The 25,278-nt window shown below is 37.5% G+C and overlaps 1 protein-coding gene across 1 annotated transcript in view; it reads left to right on the top strand.

The window, feature by feature from the left end:
- The first annotated feature begins 2,863 nt into the window (after positions 1-2,863).
- The window catches only part of LOC121315694 (inactive tyrosine-protein kinase 7-like), a 94,308-nt gene continuing 71,893 nt past the window's right edge, over positions 2,864-25,278 (top strand). Inside the window, exon 1 of the mRNA XM_041250013.1 lies at positions 2,864-3,376. Coding sequence (XP_041105947.1) covers positions 3,265-3,376 — 112 coding nt within the window. The 5' untranslated portion in view covers positions 2,864-3,264. The remainder of the gene's footprint in view (positions 3,377-25,278) is intronic.

Genomic DNA, 25,278 nt, shown 5'->3' with positions numbered 1-25,278 from the left:
GTCGACATTGTCAATGCCTTTTAGAATTTTGAATGCTTGAATTAGGTCTTTGTTCAAGACTGAACAGATTCAATTATTTTAGTCTGTCTGCATATGACATGCCTTTTAAGCCCGGAATAATTCTGGTCGCTCTTCTTTGCACTCTTTCTAGAGCAGCAATATCTTTTTTATAGCAAGGTGACCAGAACTGAACACAATATTCAAGATGAGGTCTTACTAGTGCATTGTACAGTTTTAACATTACTTCCCTTGATTTATATTCAACACTTTTCACTATGTAGCCGAGCATCTTGTTAGCCTTTTTTATAGCTTCCCCACATTGTCTAGATGAAGACATTTCTGAGTCAACAAAAACTCCTAGGTCTTTTTCATAGATTCCTTCTCCAATTTCAGTATCTCCCATATGATATTTATAATGTACATTTTTATTTCCTGCTTGCAGTACCTTACACTTTTCTCTATTAAATGTCATTTGCCATGTGTCTGCCCAGTTTTGAATCTCGTCTAGATCATTTTGAATGACCTTTGCTGCTGCAACAGTGTTTGCCACTCCTCCTATTTTTGTGTCGTCTGCAAATTTAACAAGTTTGCTTACTATACCAGAATCTAAATCATTAATGTAGATTAGGAATAGCAGAGGACCTAATACTGATCCCTGTGGTACACCACTGGTTACCACACTCCATTCTGAGGTTTTTCCTCTAATCAGTACTTTCTGTTTTCTACATGTTAACCACTCCCTAATCCACGTACATGTGTTTCCTTGAATCCCAACTGCGTTCAGTTTGAGAATTAATCTTTTGTGCGGGACTTTGTCAAAAGCTTTCTGGAAATCTAAATAAACCATGTCATATGCTTTGCAATTATCCATTATCGATGTTGCATCCTCACAAAAATCAAGCAAGTTAGTTAGACACGATCTTCCTTTCCTAAAACCATGTTGACTGTCTCCCAGGACCCTGTTACCATAAAGGTAATTTTCCATTTTGGATCTTATTACAGTTTCCATAAGTTTGCATATAATAGAAGTCAGGCTTACTGGTCTGTAGTTACCTGGTTCAGTTTTGTTTCCCTTTTTGTGGATCGGTATTACGTTTGCAATTTTCCAGTCTGTTGGTACCACCCCTGAGTCAAGAGACTGCTGCATGATCTTGGTTAGCGGTTTGTAAGTAACTTCTTTCATTTCTTTGAGTACTATTGGGAGGATCTCATCCGGCCCGGGGGATTTGTTTATTTTAAGAGCTCCTAGTCCCTTTAACACTTCTGCCTCGGTTATGCTTAAGTTATTTAAAACTGGATAGGAGCTGGATGACATGTGGGGCATGTTATCCGTATCTTCCTTTGTAAAAACTTGTGAAAAGTAATCATTTAATATATTTGCTATTTTTTTTTCTTCATCTACGATTTTGCCATTTGTATCTCTTAAACATTTAACCTGCTCTTTGAATGTTCTCTTGCTGTTGTAATATTGGAAAAACATTTTGGAATTGGTTTTAGCTCCCTTAGCAATGTTCATTTCTATTTCTCTCTTGGCCTTTCTAACTTCCTTTTTGACTTGCGTTTGCAGTTCCGTGTACTCTTTCTGTGTACTTTCTTTTTGGTCCTTTTTTAATGCTCTGTAAAGTGCCTTTTTTTGCTGAATATATTTTTTAATTGATCTATTAAACCATTTTGGCCATTTAGTTTTACATTTAGATTTGTCTACTTTAGGGATGTAATTGGTTTGCGCCTCTAGTACTACATTTTTGAAGAACAATCATTTTCTGTGGGTGTTTTCTCTAGTTTACTCCAATCTACTTCTGTTAGTCTCTGTTTCATACCTTCATAGTTTGCTTTTCTAAAATTGTAAACCTTAGCTTTAGTCTTTACTTTTGGGGTTTTAAAAAACACTTCAAATGAGACCATGTTGTGGTCTGAGTTTGCCAGTGGTTCTCAGACCTCTGTTTTAGTTATTCTGTCTTCGTTATATCATGCTAGAGCAGGGGAGGGAATGAGTGGGTTCGATAGTTGGGTTTTCGAATATTCTGAGCTGCATTCTGACCAAATCTCTGTAAAATGTAAACTGTGCCTGAGAAGTAACTTTATGTAACTGGAACTGGAACTAGGTAAAAAAAAAAAAAAAACTAATACATTGTATTAGTAAGCAATGGTATGATATTCTCCCTGGAGTAATTTCTAATATTCTAAGGGCTCAAATTCTTCAAGCTCCAGTGGTGTGTTTGCACCATTTGAAATCAACTGTTTGTTTTTCCATGCGGAGAAATATGGCGCAAAAACAGCCCTGGAGCGAACGCGTAATGTGCTTGATCCTCTGATGCCACCATACTGTTATGTGAAGAGCAGAATTACCTTGGGCAGTGTGACCCAAAAGGGAAGCCAGGAGCACTTGGAAGCTGTGGTCCAATAGGAGGCAAGCTTCAAAATGGGTCACATGCCCCTGGGACACTGCCTACAATTTTAATTTAATAGTATATGGAATATTTGTAACAGAAGCGAGGGTGTGAACCAAGAATTTTTCCTGGATGTTCCAAAACACAGGTAAACAAACCATGTTACCTGGATACATTCCTATTTCATTGAAAAATATTAAAACGTCCATAATGTTCCCACCGTTTTAATCAAAACCTCGTGACATATTTAATAAAACGAGATGGGTCTTGCACCGCACAAGAGTACATTATTATAATGCTGTTGAAAAATAAAACAGGTTTTCCCAAGCTTGCGTTCATGCCCTCTACTTTCAAACAAGTGTCTCCCTTCGCCTGCAGGTCGCAGCACTGATCTCTCATTCCGCTATTCCAATCGTCTCTCGTGGAAACCGGAAGCAAGTCCTGCTCAGGAGTGAGGGAGAGATACTCGCCCAGAGCGAAGGAGTCTGTGTGTGAAACTCATGCAGTGGTTTGTGGGATTATACACACAGAGCTGGGTTTCTCGGGAGACAGCGGTAGCAAGGAGGAAGCAAGCTAGCGTTTGGATTCACCCACAGAAAAGGAGAGCAAGATATATTAAAACAGTATGGAATAGAACTGCAAAGCTCAGGATTCTTTTCGAAAGAATAGTCATTTTCCATTCGGTACATTTTTGAGTAGTCTCACCACGAACAGTAAAGAGGTTAACGAGGAGCTTGTTGGACCCCCCCCCCCCCCCCCCCCCCCTCCCCGGTTTGACTGACTCACTGAGACTGAACGCCTGTTGTTTCATTGTCTGTTTGCTCTCTTCTTTCTATCACGGTTTTGGTTTTGGCGATTCTGCTATTCGCTTCCCATGGAGGTATCGGCGGCGGAGCGGAGACCTCGACGGGAGGAAGCTTTCATTGCCAACAACAACAAGAGATGGGCGGCTGTGGCATTTGCGATAGGCATTATCTGCACGAAAGGTAAGCCGGAGCTGAGAGTTTTTTATTTGGTTTGTACTTTTTCGTTTGTTTGTTTACCACGAGGATGATTATATAGCTCATTGAAGAGTTTTCAAAACTCGTTCATTTTTAAATAGTTTTGTTAATAAAGCCACTTAAACCCGGCTTTTATCTATCTTCGATATTTGCCTGTCGCCAGTTTATTTTTACTAATGATAACATAAATTTGTGTCTTAAGAATGTTAATGGTAGTCACTACTCAAGTTAATATGTATATATATATATATATATATATATATTATATATAATATATAATATATATATCATATAAAGTAACTGGTTATAGTTATAATGAATGAACTGTTGTAAACCAGTTTATATTTTTGTTTCGTTTTAATTAAACGAGAGGCTTTTTTATTCTTAATATAAGAGTACATTTTAAAAAGTTGCAGACACCACCACCCTAGTAACTGAGGCAGATCTACACAACGCAGTACCTGTGTGAGTCAGGGGCCCTTGAATGGGTAACACTGACATGATTAACTTGACTAAAACAAAACGGCTGGTAAAAGTAATTGACATTATACAGTATGAAGAATTAAAAAAATGTGGATTGTTTTTTTGCTACTGCCGCTGCCTGAAAGCATTAAGGAAAAAAGACTGGAATACAATACGCTAGTTGTTTAAACCACGGCTCTTAATTCCGCGATGCAGTATTGCGGTCTACTTATGGCTAATGTAAATACTGTTTATACTTCAATCCAGATTTCCCACGCGTGCAAAATCTGCTATCGCTAGTACTAACTTGTAGGACAGTAATACCAGATTTAGTACAGTAAAAGGTCGCCAGTATTTACAGTAAATTATGTAAAGCTACTAAGGTAATTCACTGGGTGTGGAGCCCCACGAAAGTAGTGTTAGCTAAAGTTGTACAAAATTGAAGTTAGGAGGTTAGTGAACTAATCAGATTAGAGGTTGGATTAAAAACACACACACAAACACACACACAAAAACTACTGTAGGTTTACTGGTTCATAGTTTTGTGACTTTATAATAATTAATTGGCCTATTCAAATGAAAGCAGTGGCACTATATACTTTTTCAAAGTCATGAGGAGCCAGGCATCAGAGTTTAACTAGGGAATACATTCATTTAACATTCATTTGTAGAAATATTGATTCTTTAAAACAATATTCTGGGACTAAAATTATTTGCTGTTATTCAATTCCAGCTTTCAGATAGTGATTCTGTTTTGTATCTAGTTAAGTTTGATTACTGATCTTTCTCTTAAAACAAATCGGCCATCTCAAAATTGAATAATAATAATAATAAAAAAATCGAAGTAAGTCTTGAAGTAATTTTTTTGACACGCTGCCATGAAGCTGAAAATGAATTTCTCCTCCGTCCTTGTGTGCAAACTAAGCGGTGGGGTCAGGGAAGGAAGTGGAAACTTTTGAAGAAGAAAAAAAGCCCCAAGGGCTTGAGACCCTTTGCAAATACTCCTGATTTTGGTCACTTTAGCCGTTACTGAAATCTTTTCCTCTTGTCATGCTGATTAACTGCTAGAGAGGAATAGTTCCTTCACTGTGTGGCAAGAAAAGGGGTCATAGCTTTCTGTTGCAGTGTTCACCTTTCTCCCATACTTGTGCCAAAAGTTCAGTTTTTGCTTTAAATACACAAGAAAAAAATATTAGAGACTAGCAGGATTGGTGTCAATTCCTGTTTTTCAATTCAAATTCCCTTTAAAAACCATTTCCCAGAGACAATTGTGATTGTTCAACTGCTTTAATTTGAAGCCAGTTTAATTACCAGTGACTTCAGTTTAAGTAATTTGTTGCCACTTTCAGAAGCTAATTGAGAGAATACTGCTAATTGCAACTTTGATTTGATTAATCAATTGATTAAGATGGAAAATTGATTAGGAATTGATTTTAAATTGGAATTGGACAACAGGAATTGACCCCAACCTTGCAAAGTAGTAATTACATGTATCCTTAACAATTGATTGTCTTTCCAGGGAGCCCCCTCCAAATCTTCATAGAAACTTAGCCTATTATTTAAAGACTAACCCTAAATAATTGCAGATGTGGCGCTTTAGCATGTCTGCTTTCAGAAACTTGGATTTAAAAACAGTTTAACATGTCAGGTCCATCATTCACCGAATCCATTTGGCTTGGCTCAAGATCAGCCTTGTACATAGCTTATGTAAACAACACTGATTGCAGTGCTTCAATAAATTTATGAATGGATTCACAAAACCAACTTTTCAGTCCTTAAAAAGACATCTTTTCAAAATCAATTGGGGTTATTGTTTATTTGAGCAGCATAAATCAGTGTAGAATCCAAACTAATTCCATCAACTCTCCGCAGTCCGTCAAATAATCAGCCTAAATATTTGCACGTATGTGGCTGTGTGTCATAACATCATCTGATAACATCTGCAGGTTTAGTTGTATTTGTGTATGCATTCTCTGAGTAAATACAGTCCCCTCAGTGAGGTGTATAAGGTGATAATTGATGTAATTTTCCAAGGCTTGGAACAACAGTATGTTGAATTGTTTACTAGTCAGCCTTGAATATCTATGAAATCAATGCAGGCCTTCAACACAAATAAAAATCAGCTTTTATCAGGTTTAAAATTCTCAACAGACTAAGCTTTAATAAGGTAACCGGTAGACACAATATTGCAGCTCTATTTAATAATTCAGAACATCCCTTTCAGGTTTTTGGAACTGGATGTACACATCCTTGAGGCTTGCCTGTCTGGGGCCCTGCTTCGCATCAAGAATGTTGCACATGTCTTCAAGTTTGCAGGCGTCTACCAGCTTTTGTTTCCTGAAATTCAATTATAGATCTTGTTGGGTTATTTTCTGTAAACTGTTCAATGTTAAGCGAACACAAAGCAAAACAATTCCAAAACTTCTAGGAATGGGAATAATGCTCTCATTTCAAAGTGGAGGGTACCATGCTTCTATCTACTGTATCTCAAAGTTTAGATGTAAAAATTACATTTTGCACAGATCTGTCAAATACATTCCTGGTTGATTTTTATTCTGCAAATTAAAGAAAATATATTGGTGGCTTAGCTGCAAGGTCCTGATGATTTTGATCCTCATAGTACTTCAGGTAACGCACAGTGTAATTATTCTTTCATGTCTTTTAAGAAACAGTTTAGGGAGTACTACTGTATGCTTGCGATGCATTGTGTACTATATTTTCCCAATTGTGTCTCGTAATTGTGATTGGTCACTACATTTCTTTATCTCTTTATAGACATCCTGTACTGTCCATCTTGCCTCATTTGCCTGGCTCTGCAGTCTGATGTAAAGAGCTAGATATTGGTTAACTACCAGTTTGTATAGTTCAGCCTTGGCTTTCCTTCCAAGTAGTCCTACATCTATCCTTATCACAGGGACACTGCTGAGATTGAGACTGGAACAGAGCTGATGTACAGTGCCTAGAATCCACTCCTGGGTCTTGTGAGCTTCAGCCATACAGTTAAATACATTCCTGCTGAAATTATAGTAGCAATCTGTGTGAAATAACTTTTTCTGAGAACAATAACCAATGATAGTGCTAAAGCCATCCTTAGTAATTCAGTCTAGTATGAAGAGATTAAGGCTAGCCTTATGATATTGACGTGTTGTGTTATATACAATAGTCTTTAGGCATTCAGAACTAATTTAGCTTTAGTGAATTGGGCACAATTGCCAATAGCAGAAGTGGTATTAAAAATTGTGTTTTTCAGAGAAACAGAATTCTTGCTATTAGAAGCAGTTAAGAATCATACTCGGACAGTTTGCCATTATGATAGCCATATAAAAAAGACAACTCCAAGTGAACTTCACTTTATTTGGCTAATAAACAGGTTTATAGACCCGAGAAGAATATTTGATTTTGTCCACGTTTACTTGACTAACTGTTTAAGTGCTGAATTAAATTATTGAAGTCCAGTGCGCTTTCACAGTGCACAAAGGCTCACATTTTTAGAATGTTGTTCTGGACAGCATTGTTCATTATGTGACATAAGCTTCAAAAAGGAAGTAACGTAGTGCATGCACTGTGCTCTTCTGTTAAATGTACACTGTGGGAAACTGTTCTTCATTCTGTCAATCCACTGAGACACTTTAAAGAAAACCTTTGTTTAAAGCCAGTTTACCATTAAATAAATCCACTATAAATTAATGGGTTACAATCGCTGAGGCTCAGAAACGGACGTGCATTTCCCGGCTGCTACTATTGATCTGTTCAGTCTAAACAGTGGTGGCATTGAATACCCCCAGGCACCATCAGATGTGCTACAGCTTACTTTGAAGGTGTCTCCTGCAAAAATATAATCTGATGACAAAAGTATGCTTTCAAAGGACAGGTGTGCAGGCACCACTGTTCGTTTATTAGGACAGTTTGGTTTTCATATGTAGGAATAAAATAATTTAGCTAGTCCTGAAAGAACATTGAACAAATCTAGAACAGTTTCAGTTATATTAAACTTTATTTGTGTGTGTTATATATATACATATATAGATATATATATATATATATATATATATATATATAATATATATATTCACATATTATATTCTGTATAATTTAGATAGATAAAACTTTTTCCCTTGTGGCTTAACTATTTTTCCCGAAGTTCGCCACCGAAATTCACCACATTCAACGTGTGCTGGTAGGTGAATCAATACAGACTGTTGAGTTTGATGTCATTTTGCCCAATGAATGCTCTTTAGCTTGATCAAGAAACATGTACTTTTTTTTTTTTTTTTTTTTTCCATTGTTTGCTATCTCTTAATGTGTTTAAATATATTTTGGAAATAGTAACAGTGGATTCGAAAGAAGAAGAATTTTATAAAATAATAAGCACATTTGTTATTTTAAAGCGTTCGTCTCACTATGATTTATTGACTTTTAATGTCAGAATCGGTGCAATATTACTGTCAGTAGTCGTAGATGAAAGAACACAGTAATAAAAAATGTAGTAGTGGCCATACTATATATGTGTATGTATATGTGTGCACTGCAATGCTTAACCAGAATGAGGTGCTGACCATATAAGGCAGTTGTGTATTAAAACAAAAGAAAGTCTGTTTGGGCTTACGCTTACTCCTCAAATCGATCCACCAACCTTGATCTATAGATTGAAGTCCAAAAGACCAATTGGTAGCACACTCAAAATCAGGACAAGATTTACTGTAATCTTTTAAAAAAGATTCTGCCTTCATTTTATTAGTTTAAAAAACCAAGCAAACAAAAATTAACTACGCGTTTCGACACAACATGTCTCTGTCACGTTCACAATCTTTTTTTTTTAGACCTGAATGTCCTGACCTGAGTTAAGCTGAACACTTGTCCTCCTGAATTTCACTGCAAGCTTAAAAGAAAGAAGAAAAAAAAGAAAATACAAAAAATACCAGGATGATAAATCAATCATTACACTTGAAAAATAACTTTCGTTTATGTGTGTTCAAGGAAATTTAGTGGCATTGGAGAGAAGATGATGGGATTGCAGGTGTGCATTAAAAGGGACAAATTATTTATTTATTTTTAAATTATGTTTATTTTCTACACCAGTGCAAGAATTCTGGCTTATGTTTTGCCAGCTGATTTGAAAAACTGAATGCGAGTAAGATTCCCAAGATTCAAACTGGTGCTTGTGCTGCTGATACCATTCATGTGGAAGTACTGTATGTATAAATATCTCCCATCTAAATAATTTAATTGCCAAGTTTCATCACAATTTGGCAAGTGGTTCTAATAGGAGGTTTGTCACGTGTATACATATGTTCTGCGAGGCTTTAGATTGTCAAAGCTGTGCTGATGCCATATTAAAAAAACTAAACTGCTTGGCAGCTATGATCTCTCCAGTCCTACAGTATGTGCAGGAGGTTGTTGTGTCCTTGAAATTGCAGAGTTCTGTGAAGGCTTTTGTCAGGACTCTTTCCCCTTGAAGTGTGCTCATGTTGACTTTAATTTTTAATTTCCACGTGCCAACACAGCTCCCAAGATCCAGCTTGGCGAACCAGCTCGTGCAACACCTGCATTGTGCTTCATGATTAGATACAGTATCCACCACTTAGACCGTGCAGGGTTATTTCGGGCAGCCATTTATATCAGACAGATAGGTGTTTGCCATTCCCATTGATTTCAGTAACAAAGGCATCTTTATACCGTGTTAAGCATGCCATATATTTCGGGCAAACTTGGCTGTTTGGATCTTATGTGCCAATCACATAATTTCAATAACAAATGCACTGCTTATTACTGTAGAATCGCTCTTACTAATCCACTAATCCACTGTTTTCACCTCGCTACCTTGCCATTCACAAACATTTTAATACAAAAGGCAACACTTTACTGACAGATCGATTAATCAGCTTTTTGCATCTCAACTGAGCGATTACCCCTGTACTGTACCTTGGCTATTTAATCCCTTTACGCAGTGTCAGTTTACAGTTTGAAAAACAGCACGGATTGCAACAGCAAGCATGGTTTGAAAGAGAAAAGCGATGCGCGTCCGCACGAAAATTCAATGTAAATAAAATGTCTGTTAGATGCTGTGTGCTTGTTAAAGCATGCTTGGAACTATCAGTCAGCAAACAATGCAACGTTGCTTCAAAAAAGGTGGTGTTTCTGTAGTGGAGGAGGAGAGTGCTGACGAAAATGCAACCAAAACCGTAACTCTGACAACACCAGGAGGGACGTCAGAGGAAGGATTCTGTGTCACCTTAGCAACCAGGACGCTCTGCCTGAAACGGACACCGATGACATAAGCGACTGTGCTGCACTTGTTAAACCCGGGACGGATGGATTGACGGCACGTAGACACACAGGAGCGGTATTCGCTACACGGTACAGTAGTTGTCAGTACCACACCGTACGCTGTGTACTTGAATATAAATTTACATATCGCCAAAAGTTTTGCATCACCAAGTAGAATATTAGGATTCAGATATAAAAAAAAAAACAACTGTGAACATAATTTCACTATTTTATTTATCATGCAATCTAAGAAACTACAAAATGGTATCTCAAAAGTCTACCGGAAACTACAATAGTAGTACAGTATTTCATGTTAGATTTTGAAATATCAAATTACATTTTTGGAAAACTGCAAAGCAATATGTAATTTCAATATGTTAATGTAACATTAATTCTTTAGGGTGTGACGCAAAACTTCTGGCCATAGCTGTAATGACCTCCATATAATCTACTAAGTAAAAACGCTGGTTTGTTTTTCAATGCTGTTTTTTTGTCATTTATATGCAGGTGTATGAAATGAGCCATCAGCTTAGCAAAGAAATATGCAATACATTGCTGACAGCAAGTAGCCTACTACAGGAGTGTTTAGAAAATATATCATTTTATAGCTAGTTGTTTAGTAAAAATAGTAGAACTACAGAAATAATACAAAGGCAGGAAGGATGCTTATCAGGGGCGATGTATGCCTGTCCTTTTATGAAGTATGGGAGGGATCAAACACTTCAGGGTACTTGGACACCTCCGTAGCCAACAGTTTCATTAATGGTTTTTCCTGGCAAGCATGTGTTGTCAGCACTTGGCTGTAATTGGTTAATCCGCCAACGGTACTGCGAGACAGCCAGAAAAAATTGCTCTGGATTAGGGACTAGCGGTATCATCCAGTGCTGTTCAACACCATATGAAAGCAGTGGCAGTGACACAGGCAGCAAAATGCCTCTCGTGCCGCGTCTGTCTGTCCCGGGCTTAACACTGCTAATATGGAGCGGCATCCGGATATAGAGTCGAATTGGGATTTTTTTTAGAAAACGCTGAGAAGGTTTGCTGTCCATACTTGCAAAATGAAGCAATTTGCAGTAATGTAGCCTACCTGTACTGTACATTTCTGCACTTGTATTACTTTTTGCACTTTTTTATTACATTTGTAGGTTTTATGACATTTTTTTATTAGTGTCTTAATAAAGATTTTTAACCGCGTACACGCTTGTTTGTTTTGAATACTGTACTGGAGATTGGGGGACATTTTGAATATCGGGTTATTGTGTGGGTGTTTATACCCTCCATTGCTTACCGTCGGTGAATCACAATAACACAAACGCGCCTGTTCTAAGTGGTGGCCACTGTACTGTAAAGGTAGTAGAACTTTAATAACGTGCCAGTCCACATGCACTAGATCGTGTAAGCAGATGCCTTCTAAACTTTATTCAAACAGATTTAGCTCGAAAGGAGCAAGCTGCTTTATGAATTTTCTGTGTGATTACCTTTTTTGGGGGGAATACTTCAGATTTTTATTCACTCCAGTTACATCGCTGCCTAGTGTCCTTGTTTTTCCATGATGTGTTCATATAATTCTCTCTGTCCTAACTGCTTCTAGAAGGGAATAGTAGTTTGGTATGGAAATGCAGTGTAGCCATGCACACACAGGCAATAGGAAACTAGTCTGTTGTCACTAGAGGGGAACAGAAGACCGCCTGGGACTGACTAGTAGAGTAATGTAAAAAATGTTTTTAATGTTCACTCAAATGCAGTAGTTTTGCTGCTAGACGGGCAAACCTTAGCCAAAGGTAGACAAGTAGCTTAATTGGCTGCTTTTCCAGAACTGACAGTCTTAAGTCTCTTTCTTTATAGTGGTATCTTATTGTTACTTGTTTCTCAACAGAACTGGGGTTGAGGGCTTCAATATTTTTGTTATCAGGATAAGAACCACTTGAGGTCTACATTCGGAGCAATGCACACTCAAACAACAAATGACAATTACATGTCTTAAAATACAACAGCATTCTAAAATAGCAATTTCTGGAAAGACAGTTACACAGGTAATTGAATAGCATTGACTTTAATAGGGCTGAGTCTGAACATTTGAAAAATGGAGTATTCTAAATGTAATTACTACTCGAATACTTTGATCAAGTTCTGAATGCTCGTGCTATGCTAACTACACCTGAAAAAACATGCCACATTATTTTGGACAGGAGGAAGTTAAGTGGTCAGCCACTACAATTCTAATCATGCTGATAATTGACAGGGAGGCGGGCGCACTTCATACCTTGCTCTGCTATTGGCTAAGGGAGTACATGAGCAGTGAAAATGGCATTTTAAAAAGAAAAAAAAGCAATGCTTGGAAGTATTTTGAAAAGTGAGACTACCATGCAATGTAATCTCTGCAGCACAAGTATTTCATATCATAAAACGACAAGTTAAATGCTTAATCATCTAAAACGCAAGCAGACATCTGATAATTTGGAAGAAAACACAGAATGTGGCAAAAAACTAACAAGCATTGCATCTTTTATTGTGCACAGTGGTCGTGATGTGATGCATCTCAGGTAACAAAGTGATTTTTTATTTTTTTTGACTGCAAACTATCCGGGTACAGTACATCTCGTTTTTATGTTATATATTATAGCTTACATGTTATTGAGCAAACATATTTTGTTCCAATGCAGTTAAAGGTTTTGAAGGTCCTTTTTATAAAGTTCTGCATTTTGTAGTTAAAACACACGTGTATTCTTAGTTCTTGTTTTAAATTTTACTTCAGATACATTAAATACCTTAGATGTTCTTCACTGTTAATTTTGATGAATGTATCTAATAATGCGTCCCTGTCTGGTTGCTGTTAATAGGTTCCAAGGACCTGTCTCTGTTATGAGTAAGTAGATGCAGAGTATTTGGGTATTCAAAATTTGTATTCTTGGTATACTCGAATATCATCTTATTCGAAATTCCCACACTTTTCACAAATGCAGTGGCAGCAGATAAGGGCAAGTCGTAAAATATTATAAAACACTACTATAGCAGAGACCTTAAGTTTAAAATTCTGACAGAAGATAAACCAACATTTGTTGCTGCTAATTCAAGGTGCCCCTCTCAATCACTTACAATGATGTGGTCTGTCTCTCTGGTTTACTGGCTGGTAAGATCAAGTAACCACTTACAGTGCCTATAGAAAGTCTACACCCTTTCAAAATGTTCACCTTTTATTGCCTTATAGATTGGAATTAAAATGCATTATCTACACATCCTACCCCACAACTTCCAAGTGAAAAAAAATATTCTAGAAATTTGTAGAAAATTAAAAAATAAAAACTGAAATAGCTTGGTTGGATAAGTGTCCACCAGCCTTTGTAATAGCTGTCCTAAATTAGCTCAGGTGTAACCAATCGCCTTCAAAATCACACAGCAAGTTAAATTGTAGTAATTCACATGATTTCGGGATAAATTCAGTTCCTGTAGGTTCCCTCTGCTGGGTAGTGTATTCCAAAGCAAAGACTCAACCATGAGCAACAAGGCGCTTTCAAAAGAACTCTGGGACAACGTTGTTGAGAGGCACAGATCAGGGAATGGGTATAAAAAAAAGGAAAATATCAAAGGCCTTGAATATCCCTTGGAGCATGGTCAAGACGATTATTAAGAAGTGGAAGGTGTATGGCACCACCAAGACCCTGCCTAGATCAGGCCATCCCTCCAAACTGGATGACCAAGCGAGAAGGAGACTGATCAGAGAGGCTACCAAGAGGCCAATGGCAACTTTGCAAGAGCTACAGGCTTTTATGGCCAAGACTGGTCAAAGTGTGCATGTGACAACAATATCCCCAGGCATTCCACAAATCTGGTCTGTATGGTAGGGTGGCAAGAAGGAATCCATTACTCAAGAAAGACCACCTTGAATCCCATTTGAAGTATGCAAAAAACCACTCAGGAGATTCTGTAGCCCTGTGGCAAAAAGTTTTGTTGTCTGACAAAACTAAAATGGAACTGTTTGGCCTAAATGCAAAGTGTTATGTTTGGCGCAAACCCAACACAGCGCATCACCCAAAGAACACCATCCCTACTGTGAAGCAGGGTGGTGATAGCATCATGTTATGGAGATGTTTCTCATCGGAAGGGACTGGGGCACTTGTCAGGCTAGAAGGGAAAATGAATGGAGCAAAGTACAAAGAAGTCTTTGAGAAAAACCTGCTACCCTCTGCAAGAAAGCACACAGCCAAAGCTACACTGGAGTGGCTAAGGAACAAAAAGGTGTGTCCTTGAGTGGCCCAGTCAGAACCCGGACCTAAATCCAATCGAAAATTTGTGGCATGACTTGAAGATTGCTGTATATCAATGCTCCAAGGAACTTGACAGAGCTTGAACAGTTTTGTAAAGAGGAATGGTCAAATATTGCCAAATCTAGGTGTGCAAAGTTGGTAGGGACCTATCCCAATAGACTCACAGCTGTAATTCCTGCCTAAAGTGCTTCCACCAAGTATTAACTTGCGTTGGGGGGGGTGGGGGTGGGGGTGGAGACTTATCCAATTCTGCTCTTTCAGTTTTTTGCTTTTTTAATATATAATTTTTTTTCTCAATAAAAACTTTTCCCCTTAACAGTGTGGAGTATGGTGTGTAGATAAGTGGGGAAAAAAAAGTCCTTGTTTAACTGCATGAAACTCTGAGGCACTGACACAACAAAATGTGAAAAAAGTTCAATGGGGTGTAGACTTTCTGTAGGCACTGTAGATTAATGGGTTGTAAAAACAAGTTCAACTTCTGTACCAAGGCTGATAAGATTGTCTGGCTGGTTTTACTTCTGAGAACACATTTTTTGCATCTATTTTATGGGTTTCTTAAAACTTTCACTTAGTTAAACTGGCACTTGAAAAGGCTTTCAAATAGTTTTATATCCCAGTTACTGTCTCTCTCTGTTGGTATGGTACCAACCAGTGGCGACGGCAGGATTTAATTCCTGGCTGGGCCCCAAATTTTCACGAATGGGCCGTTTATGACTTAATGAAGTAAACGTAATGACGTAATTACCAATATGCGTACTGAGGACACTCAGTGTATACTGTCAGAAATAGCACCATATTCTCCAAGAACGCACACACTACCAAAACATTTTGATAGTCGAACAAATTCTGTAACGTTAGCGAGTCAGTACCACACGTGGTAGTTTCTGACAAAAGCTCTCAAACGTGTATTCGACTTCCCAAAGTGAGCTTAAATTTAAAAAGCTCTCATACAGTGACTAAAAGAAGGGTAATACTTCCCTTTGAGCTTTAGAAGTGTCAGTTATGTGTGAATAAAAACCAAACAGGAATAGAGGCATGAGTTGAGCATAACATATATCTCAGCTGCATCAGTCAACTGAATTCAAATTGATAAAATTAAATGTAGGTACTTACATTACTGGCACATTTGTTGATCGTCGGTTTGTTTTTTGCAAAATTTGTCGGGACATAGCTAATGCATAAGACACAAATATAGCTCCAGTTTTTTTCATAACCATGACAATGGTTCTGAGATGTGTGGGACGGATATAATTATGAACCATGATGATGAGATAGACTCGCCGCAGCGCATTACATTCTGATAGTTTGGCATGAAATGTTTTTGTCAGTCGCTTCATAACTGGGTGGGACCATTTGCAAAATGGGTGGTCTCGGGCCCAAGCGTGGTGCCACCCCTGGTACCAACTATAAATAAAACAAAAAATCAATCCAGCATTTCTGAGAGATGCCTTTTGGTGGGGGGAAATCAACACAACTGATTATGACATAAACATCCTGAGACCATGCTTAGTCTGATCAAAACGCAACACACAGCCCAACTGCAAGTGCTTATGCATTGCTTTTTTCTGCAAGGTAACTAATCAATAAACACACACTTCTGTTGCTGTTTGTGTTTAATGATGCACAATGTCTTCACACTCAGGAATGCAGGTTTGGTGGTAGGTGGTAAAGGTCATTGTTATCTTAAAAAAAAAAAAAAAAGTAAAATGAATGTCAATTCTTTGTACTGGCAAGTAGTCAACATATGTTCTTTTTGGCAGTTTACTCCCCACATCACCATCACGTAGCTGAACAAGTTTCTTTTTAACGATAACCATATTTGTTAAACATGTTGCAGCTGTAGGCCAAGTTTTTATTACATGCTGGGCAGCTTCTATTGAGCTGGCACAAAGCATCTATTTTTTGAAAAAATAAATAATGATGGACACATATGTAGGATACTGATGTCTAGATACACTGTAGCCAACATTACACTGGAATGCAGTTCGGAGTATCCTTAAATTATATTTTTTGTAGACTGTTTTTATAAAATGACTTAGGAGAGAAAGAAGGGCTGCTCAAACTTGCTTTCTAATGCAGTATTCAGGGAAGAAGCTTAGAGAGGACAGTAGAAAAGCTCCAATAAAAATCAAGGCACACAAAAACATGCCAGTTTGAATGGTCTTATGCATGCATTATATCTATCATGGGAACCTTGTTTCATTTTTATGGTACCAGTTTGAGAGCAGGTGTCATTTTAAATGTATGCAAAAAATAAATAAATGCTTGTGTGTTTTTTTTTTGGCTGCACCCGCAGTAAATTCAGCAGTCTTCAAAACCAGGGCCGCCTGTGTGGAATGATGAAACGTGAAAGCGCTGCAGCCCTCTCAACTGGAAAACATATTGACTTAAAGAGCATTTTGTCTTTTCACTCCTTTCATGTGCTGAGAAGTAAATCTTGTACAGGGACAAAAATACAGTACAGGGATGTCAGTAAGACTGCTATTGCATAGCAGTTTCACCCATTCCAGGTTTTAAAATGAGCCTGATTAGCGACAGTGTGTAGGAAACAAGTGCAGATGTGTCTTGTTAAACTCATAGTAAAAACAGGAATGGATCAAACTGTTAGGCAATGGGAGCCTTATTTCCATTTCTCAGTATATAGAAAATCTTTTGATTTGAAAGCAAAGTTATACATATACATACAGCAGGAGATGGGAACTTAGGGTATGCATTGACATTGTATGACACATTAGGTTGTCTGGAATAAATGTAGATTTTAATACACCTACAAACAGGCAAGCATACAAGGGCCATATGCTTTTTCATTAAAATACTATTGTTAAACGTGTTGCGCTGTTGTAAAGACAAATGCCTAACAATGTGTGAAATTTCAAAACCATTTAGCCTAATCTGTGTGCTCCCTGCTCATTTAAATTATAATTTTTACAGATGCCTTCAGTAAAGAACACCTATGAGTTTTTTAGCAAGCACAGGAAAGTGTTTAGGGAAAATGTTTGCCTATTTAAGTCCTTCGTTGGTACAGCACTACATACAGCTCACGAGTGCTGCAGATTCGACCCACAGCATTCCTGAGTCACTTGTATCTGCCTCCTCAAACCATAGTTCAATTGAGGTTAGTACTTTTTGGCTGTGTGATGTAGTATAAGCCAGTAGGGATGTGTGATTCATTTGGTTGATTAGGCATTTTGCTGCAAGATCCCTTCAGATAAAAAGTAAGTGCAGCTTTCACAATTACAGAGCACAGCACCATGGTAATCGCTTCAGTTGGAATCGGGAGGTTACTGTAACCTATCAGCAAAATACAATGAAAGCTCTCTACTGTCCACAATTCATTTTGCAAATGTGTTCTGTTTTGTCCATGCAGCAATTTTAAAGTTACGTTAAAACCCATTTAAGATAAGAAAGCCATTTTATAAAAGTGTGTTTTTAGTCTTGAAAACTGTAACTGTCCCAGCTTCCCTTCCTCCTGTGTTGCTACTGTTGACCCTAGGAATAACCAGCAGCCATTAACTCAGGGTCAGTAACTCCTGCAAATAACTAGGTGCTAATCCATTCAGGTCTTGTAAGTTAACAGTTAAGTTTTAAAATCAATTCTGTACCTCACAGGGAGCCAGTGTAAAGAGGCCAAAAGAGGGGTAATATGATGACTTTTTGTCTGGTTTTAGTCAGAATTCTAGCAGTGGTAATCTGAACAAGCTCCAAGTGAGATACCACACGTTTTGGGACACCAGAAAAGTGCTTTAGAATAATCAATTCTAGATGAAACAAAGGCATGCATTAATCTCTGCATCAGATACAGAAGTGATTGGTTCAAGTTTGGCTGTATTTCTCAAATGGTAAAGAGAGACTTTAGAAACGTCCCTAATATGAGTCTCAAATGATAATCAGGATCAGCGATGACCCCCAAACTCTTAATTTTGCTAGTTTATTTTTTGATGAGAGACTGCAGGGGTCAAGCTCAAGTAATCCCACATTTCCTTTTAGTTGGTTCTGAGATCCATCTAGCATAACCTCTGTTTTATCTGAATTTAACATTTAGCAAATTCTGTGACATTCAATGCTTGATGTCTGTAAGGCAAGTAGCTGATAACACTCTGGTAGAAATTCCTGGCTTTTGTATAGCAATGGAAGTTCACGTCATGTTTGTGGATAATGTCACCTAACGGTAGCATATAGAGTTAAAATAACAAGGGACCTAGAATGGAGCCCTGTAAAACACCACAGACAACTTTTGAAAATGCCGATTTTACCTCCCCAGTAGAGACAGACTGAAACTTATCAGAAAGATAAGATTTGAACCAGGACAGGACAAGGCCAGAAAGTCCTACTGTGCTTTCAAGACGATTCACTAGGATGGAATGGTCTACAGTATCAAAGGCAGCACTTGGATCTAGAAGAATTAAAACTGATGGAAAGCCTGAGTTGGAGCTTATTAGCAGATCGTTCACAACTCTGACAAGGGCTGTCTCTGTGTTATGTGCAGCAGGAAAACCAGACTGAAACTTCTCGAATATACCATTAAGAGTTAGAATTTTTAGTAACTGAATTGCAACAACTCTCTCTAAAACTCTTAGAATGTTAGGTTGGAGATTGGTCTATAGTTATTAGGGTTGCAAAATTCCTGGGAATTTTAATGGCTGTAAATTTCCACCTACAATTTGTGGATTTTTGTGGGAATATTGGGAATTTTCAGAAATATTCTGGAACTTTGGGAATTTTCATTTTGTAATATTGAACAGATAAGAAATCTTGGATCAGAATACTTGGTAACTCAGTTGTTTCATAAGAAAGTAGATCAATGTTTCTGACCTCTTGCCATGATGTTTTGAAAAATAAGACTATATGTTTTGGAGCTTATTTATTATTCGGTCTATAATAACCTAAAATTGAAAATTCCCCAAATTTCTGACCCATTCAAAATTCCTGAAACTTTCCCTGGAAAGTTTCCAAAATTCCCAGAAAGTTTCATCCCCTTTGCCAACCCTAATAGTTATTGAGGACTTTAGGGTCCAAATGTTTGTTAAGCATAGGCTTTACCACAGCGACCTTAAGAGCTGAGGGAACTGTACCAGAGGAAAGTGAACCATTTATAATTTTTAAAATATGGGTATTAATAACACAAAGAACATCTTTTAATAGTTTTATAGGAATAGGATTAAGAGAGCATGTAGTAGCTCTCATATGTTGAACTAGCTCTGTCAGTTCCTGCAATGTAATATCAAAGAAAAAGCTCCCATAGTAGCCTTAATAGGTGTAGTTGGTAAAATTGTGCTGGAGTCCTTAATAGAAGGTGTCTGTGGAATCTCATTTCTGATGCTAGTATTTTATTTTTAAAGAAAAGTAAGAAGTCATTGCAGCTGTGAGAGGAGCCAGTGTCAAGGGTAGGACTATTAGAGGAATGATTAATTAATGTATCTAGGGTAGCAAAAAGAAGTCTAGTATTATTTGTTTCAATTAAATTAGAATAATATGATGATCTAGGCAAAGCCAGAGCCTTCCTATATTTAACTAGGTGGCCCTTCCGTGCGATGTAATGGACATGCATTTTAGATTCCCGCCATCTCCGTTCTAATTTACGACCCTCATATTTCATCTCGCGAGCTGTATCATTAAACCATCGTGAGGTTTTTTTTTTTTATGATAATTAAACACTGAACAGGGCAGAAAGGGGAATAGGGAAGAAAAAAAATGAAGCAGCTGACTTGCCGTTTGAGGAAATGCATGTGGAGAGAACTGGCATACTTCAAAGGGCTTTCGTTTCCTCTGAGGTTAAAAGATTTTCTTCATTTACTTATTTGTGTATTACTTTTTATGTATGTAGCCTCACAGCAAATACTGCTGTTTGTGTAAAATACCCTAAAATCAAATTGAATCTTTACTTGCCAGGAACCTTTTTCTTTTTTTCTTGCAGGAAAGGGGCATTTTATCCTTTAGTCTCTCTGTGCATTAGGAGGACTGTCAATTGGCTATAGATCAGAAAGAGAACATTTTCCGAGACACTGGCTGCTTGAAAGACGTGCAGAAAGAGACTAGGTACTAGGCAGGCACATAATTGAAAGCTGTGTTTTTTTCCACAATACATTTTTTGTCACTTTAGTGCGTGTAGCAAACTGCAATATGTTGCTTCATTGCCTATTAATTATGTAACTTTGCAGGTATATTTCAAAAGGAGATGGAGGGGGAGGGGGGCACCTGTGATCAAAGAAATGTGGGAAGAGGTATTCATCTGAAGCAGCCGGTGGTAAATGAGAATTATTGCCTCGACTGTTGAAAAATCTATATTTGTATGTCTATAGTTAGTATTTTGTTGTCTCGATATTTGAGCTGTTAACTAAAATGATACCCAGAGGGTCCTGACTAGGGATGTGCTTTTGGTACATTTATATGCTATACAGGTGTCAGCATTTAAACCATATCCAGGGTTCGAAATGAACACCCGCCAAACGTGGGTTAATTTGGTCTGTGGCAGGTACATTTCATATACTTGTACACCACAGTGGTGGGTATGTTTTTGTACACTTAACACTTTAAATGCCAGTGGCTCTGTGCTAGTGGTGCGAATTTGCGACAGACCGCTGTACCTTTAGTAAACAGAAGCTGTTGGCTAAAACAAGAAACTTGGAAAAATTGTCACCACAATAAGCACCACAACTTCTGATTTTGATTGGTCTATTTAATATATGCTGTCATTCAAGTTTTTTTTTTTTTTTTTTTAGCAAATCACATTTGAAAGTGATGTTGCTAATAACCAAATCAAAACAGAGGAGGCGGTGCTTGCGTTGTGAAGTGATAGGACTAGTTTTCTGTACAGTCCATCAGCATCTCTCTCTCAAGAATTGAGGTTAGTTTCTGATATTTACTGAATTAAATCTAAAATGATTTTTATAAACTGCTTCTGTTAATAAGATAGTATAAATATTATGGTATGTCATTCTTAGATGTAAATCCTAAAAGATTTACATCTTTTTACAGTTCTACAGATCTACCAAATGAGGACATAAACAAACAGAATCTATCAAATGCACAGATTCCAATACATTGTAATATTAACTCTACTGTTCAGCGATCGGTGCCACAAACGGAAATCATTATTTTTTTAAAAATCCCCTTCTGTTGACAAATTATATGGATATCAAGATTTTTTCTTTTTTTTAAACAAATGATTTGCATAAAAGTGTACTGGTAATTAAAGCCTATACTTAATATTATGCATTCTCTGAATTAATATTGGGGGGTGGTACATTTTTAAAATTGTGTAATAAGTATTCACAGGGATGTAAGGGCTAAATAAATGCCAGTGGCCATCTATAGCTTTCTGTTTATTATGGATGTTTTCTTACTGCAGATAGTAACTCTCCACAGTAATTCTGAATGTTTTCATTTCAAATGGTGAAGCATTGAACTTTTTTTTTTTTTATTATTATTTTTTTTTTATTTTTTTTTTTTTTTTTTTTTTTGTGGTACGGCACTTATGTTTGGCATAATTATTTACATACCACGGTTTTCTTGTCCGGTTCCTCAGAATACTTCCAAATGTGACTTTTCATTGTTCCTTTGTTTTTATAGATGCCATTTTATAAAAAAAATATAACAAATGTCAGAAAAATCGGTTCTCATTAACTTTCTTTGTAACCTTTCTTCTGTTATGTACAGCATGAACACAGAGTGCACCAATGAAGCGCCAGACCGACAGAGAATAAAACCCGCCCCAGTGTCAATCTTTGTTACACCAATTAGAAAAGTTACTTGGAGGCAGTTGCCAAACCCCTTCCTCTTTAATATCTGCCCTCACTGTGGCACCACAGCAGTGGGATATGCGACGGACTACTGTATGTGATGATAAATTACTAAACTTAACACATTTAAAAATGTGCATTTGGTGAAATTTGTCACGTGACTGGTTACACGTCTAGCATATTATTCAATGTTTAACCACTTTAGAGTTTAAATATTTAAAATGTTGGGTTTTGCAATTTTAGAGTTAATCAGAGTCTCCAGTTTGAAAACTTCAAAGGGCCCTATCAGGTATTAGTGTCGAATGATGCAAACCACATTCAAATGTTACCTCATGCGCTTACTTGCAGGAGATTTGATCAAACTGAATACTTGGGTATACTTTAGGCACAAAAAGCTAAAATGTTTTTGGGTTCAGTTAAACAGCAAATATACATATGAAAAAAATGTAGTTACATGTAAACCGAATTGTGGTGCCAATTCACTCTCAGAGGTTAAGTAAGAAACCAGAATTAAAGGAATACAATACAAATTAATTAAAGAAGACATTGAAAGCAATATTTGATGTCCTTAAACCTCTGTGTTAGCAGTATATCCTGCAGGATGTTAGCTAAGGGCCTCTGTGAAACACACATGAAAATAAATAATATTGGTTAGAACTAATTAAAACCAACTCTTTAAATTCAAAATTATAATTAATTGTTCCTACATAATTCCAATCCATTTAATTTTAACAAGCGTGAATATAAGCTTGTGCACCTACTTAACATGGGGGTTAAAATTTGTTAAATCTTTTTTTATTTTTTATTTTAAAAAAAGAAAGCTGAAATTTGCATAGTCCTCCCATAATCTTGCCTGAAAGCAAGTTTAACCTGCCACAGCTTGTGGTGTTCTGTAACACAGACAAAGATTTACATACAGTACAATACATTTTCTGGCCATTAGACGGACAGGACTAGATGACTGGATGGAACTTCCTGTAAACCTCTGGTTTACTCTGTACTTGGCTGAAAGAGGATTTGATTGAGTTCACGTTGTTGAAACGCTTTGCTTCCTGCCTCTGCATGCTGTAAACCTGTTCTAGACAGGGGTCCTTGTATTTTAGCTTTCTTTTAGTCTCACACCTTCAGTAAGTGTGAATTGTTCCTCAGGGCAGAGGAGAACCACCCTCTTCACACTTACTAATATGAAACAATAGCTGTTTCCTTTTAATGGAGCTTGTGATGTTGTTCTGTGAGCAGTCTTCATCAGGACTTGGCAGCCTGACCCCCCCCCCCCCCCCCCCCCCTCATTTTGTGTGTTTTTATTTTATTTGTCTGAGGTTAAAGCTTACCAATGAATTCAGTTTGAAGTTTTGTAAACCAAAATAAATAAGACTAATTTTAGTTTCCACCCTAAAAGGTAATAGCACTGGTACATTGCCTGTTTTACAATCCATTAGACAGTTCTAGTATGCAACTCATGTTAAATCTCTTTCCACCATCTAGAGGTAATTTTAAACTGAGTTACAAATTAACTTTTCATACTTAACCTGGCACTCGGTTGCGAAAGCAAAACTTTGTAAATCTTCTCTGATAAGACTTGCGGGTGTCTGCTACCTGCAGGATGACTCTGACCTCAGAGCTTTTATTCAGCAGCCCCTTTTGAGGTTTCACAGAGGCTTACAAAGAGAAATGCAAACCTCTGGTTTCCTGTCTGTAAGCAGTGCAAGGAGTCAATTGGCTTTTTGTAAAATGTATAACTTTAAGAAATAGATCTGTTACAGGCGGCTTTCTCGGGGCTTCAGTATTTATGCAGCTGTTTTTTGGAGTGCATGCTAAATTGGCCATGCTGTATAGAGTGTGATCTTTAAGTGCATAAAGTGTTCTATTTCACAGCTGCACAGGCCAACTACTGTAGCTCAAAACTATCACCACCACACAAAATCCATGGAAAACTTGCAGGGAAAAGATATAGGCATACTCTCACTGGGGCAAAAGCCAGTCAAATAGCTTGCTGCAATACCCACATAGAATATACTGTATTTAGTTCCTTCGCCACAGCACCCATAAATCACACCAGCTGACAAGCTTTCTGTTTTAAAACCAGCTGTGATTTTTTTAATAGATTTATTTTTTTTACCCCCTACAAAAGCATGGTAACAAAGCAGCGGTTTGTTGTGGGATTTTTTACCACTCCGCTATTAGAGAATGAGCTCATGATAACACTTCACAATTAGAGACCTAATGGTTGCCAGATATAAACAAGTTTGCAAAAGAAACAGACAGGGAGCAGACACCTTGGCTGCTTTCAACTCTGTTTGGTCAGTAAGATTTTAAACTGAGCCATGTGGTGAGCCTTGCATTGTACATTGGTAGAACTGCAAAAACTTTCAAGTCCAGACATTTGTTACCATGCATTGCTTATGCATATTTTATTTTTCATACTCTGTACGTTGCCAATAAATTGTACTTGGAAAAACCTTCTAATAATTGACTTCTCAGTCTACACTATGTTACTGTAAACTGTCACGCCATCGTTTAACATTAAACAGCAAATGGAGCAGAGTGTTTTCAAGTCATTGAACATTTTCCTCAAAGAAAGCGAGGGTTTAGTGGTTTGGTCAAAAACAGAAATTGGATAAAGAAGCGCTGCTTCACAAACTATTATTAGCAGGCAGCATCTGCAGAAATGAGTGCTGGCTGGAATGTAAGAGCAGGCAATTGAAAACCGCAGGAAGAAACTTTCGATGCTCTTAATTGCATACTTTGGGGCTGTGAATCCGGTAACGTAATGTTTAGCTAATTCGAAATAGAATGGAACTTGGGAGAGTTTCAGATTTTGTATTTATTTAGTTATGTATTCATTTATTAAAAGGTTTTGGCCAAATTAGTGTTTTCTGTTACCTTGATGTTCATCTCAGTCACTGTAGCAAGGAGAGGTTGACTGCTTATAAAAATAAAAAGGGGCAGACAGGAACAAGTAATGTTAAACCAAGCGACCCAAGCACTTCACCTTAAAGAATGCAGGTGCAGATATCTGTTATAAATGGATCTGTTGACTTCCTTGACAGCGGCCGTCCCCCCCCCCCCCCCCCCCCCGGCTAATCTTTGCACAAGAGTAAAAACTACTTGCTTTGAGAGAGAGAGAGAGAGAGAGAGACACCTTTTTTCACAT

The sequence above is a fragment of the Polyodon spathula genome, chromosome 5 (assembly GCF_017654505.1).
Source record: "Polyodon spathula isolate WHYD16114869_AA chromosome 5, ASM1765450v1, whole genome shotgun sequence".
NCBI lineage: Eukaryota > Metazoa > Chordata > Actinopteri > Acipenseriformes > Polyodontidae > Polyodon > Polyodon spathula.
The sequence above is the reverse complement of the archived record's forward strand: the minus strand, read 5'-3'. Positions and strand labels throughout refer to the sequence as shown.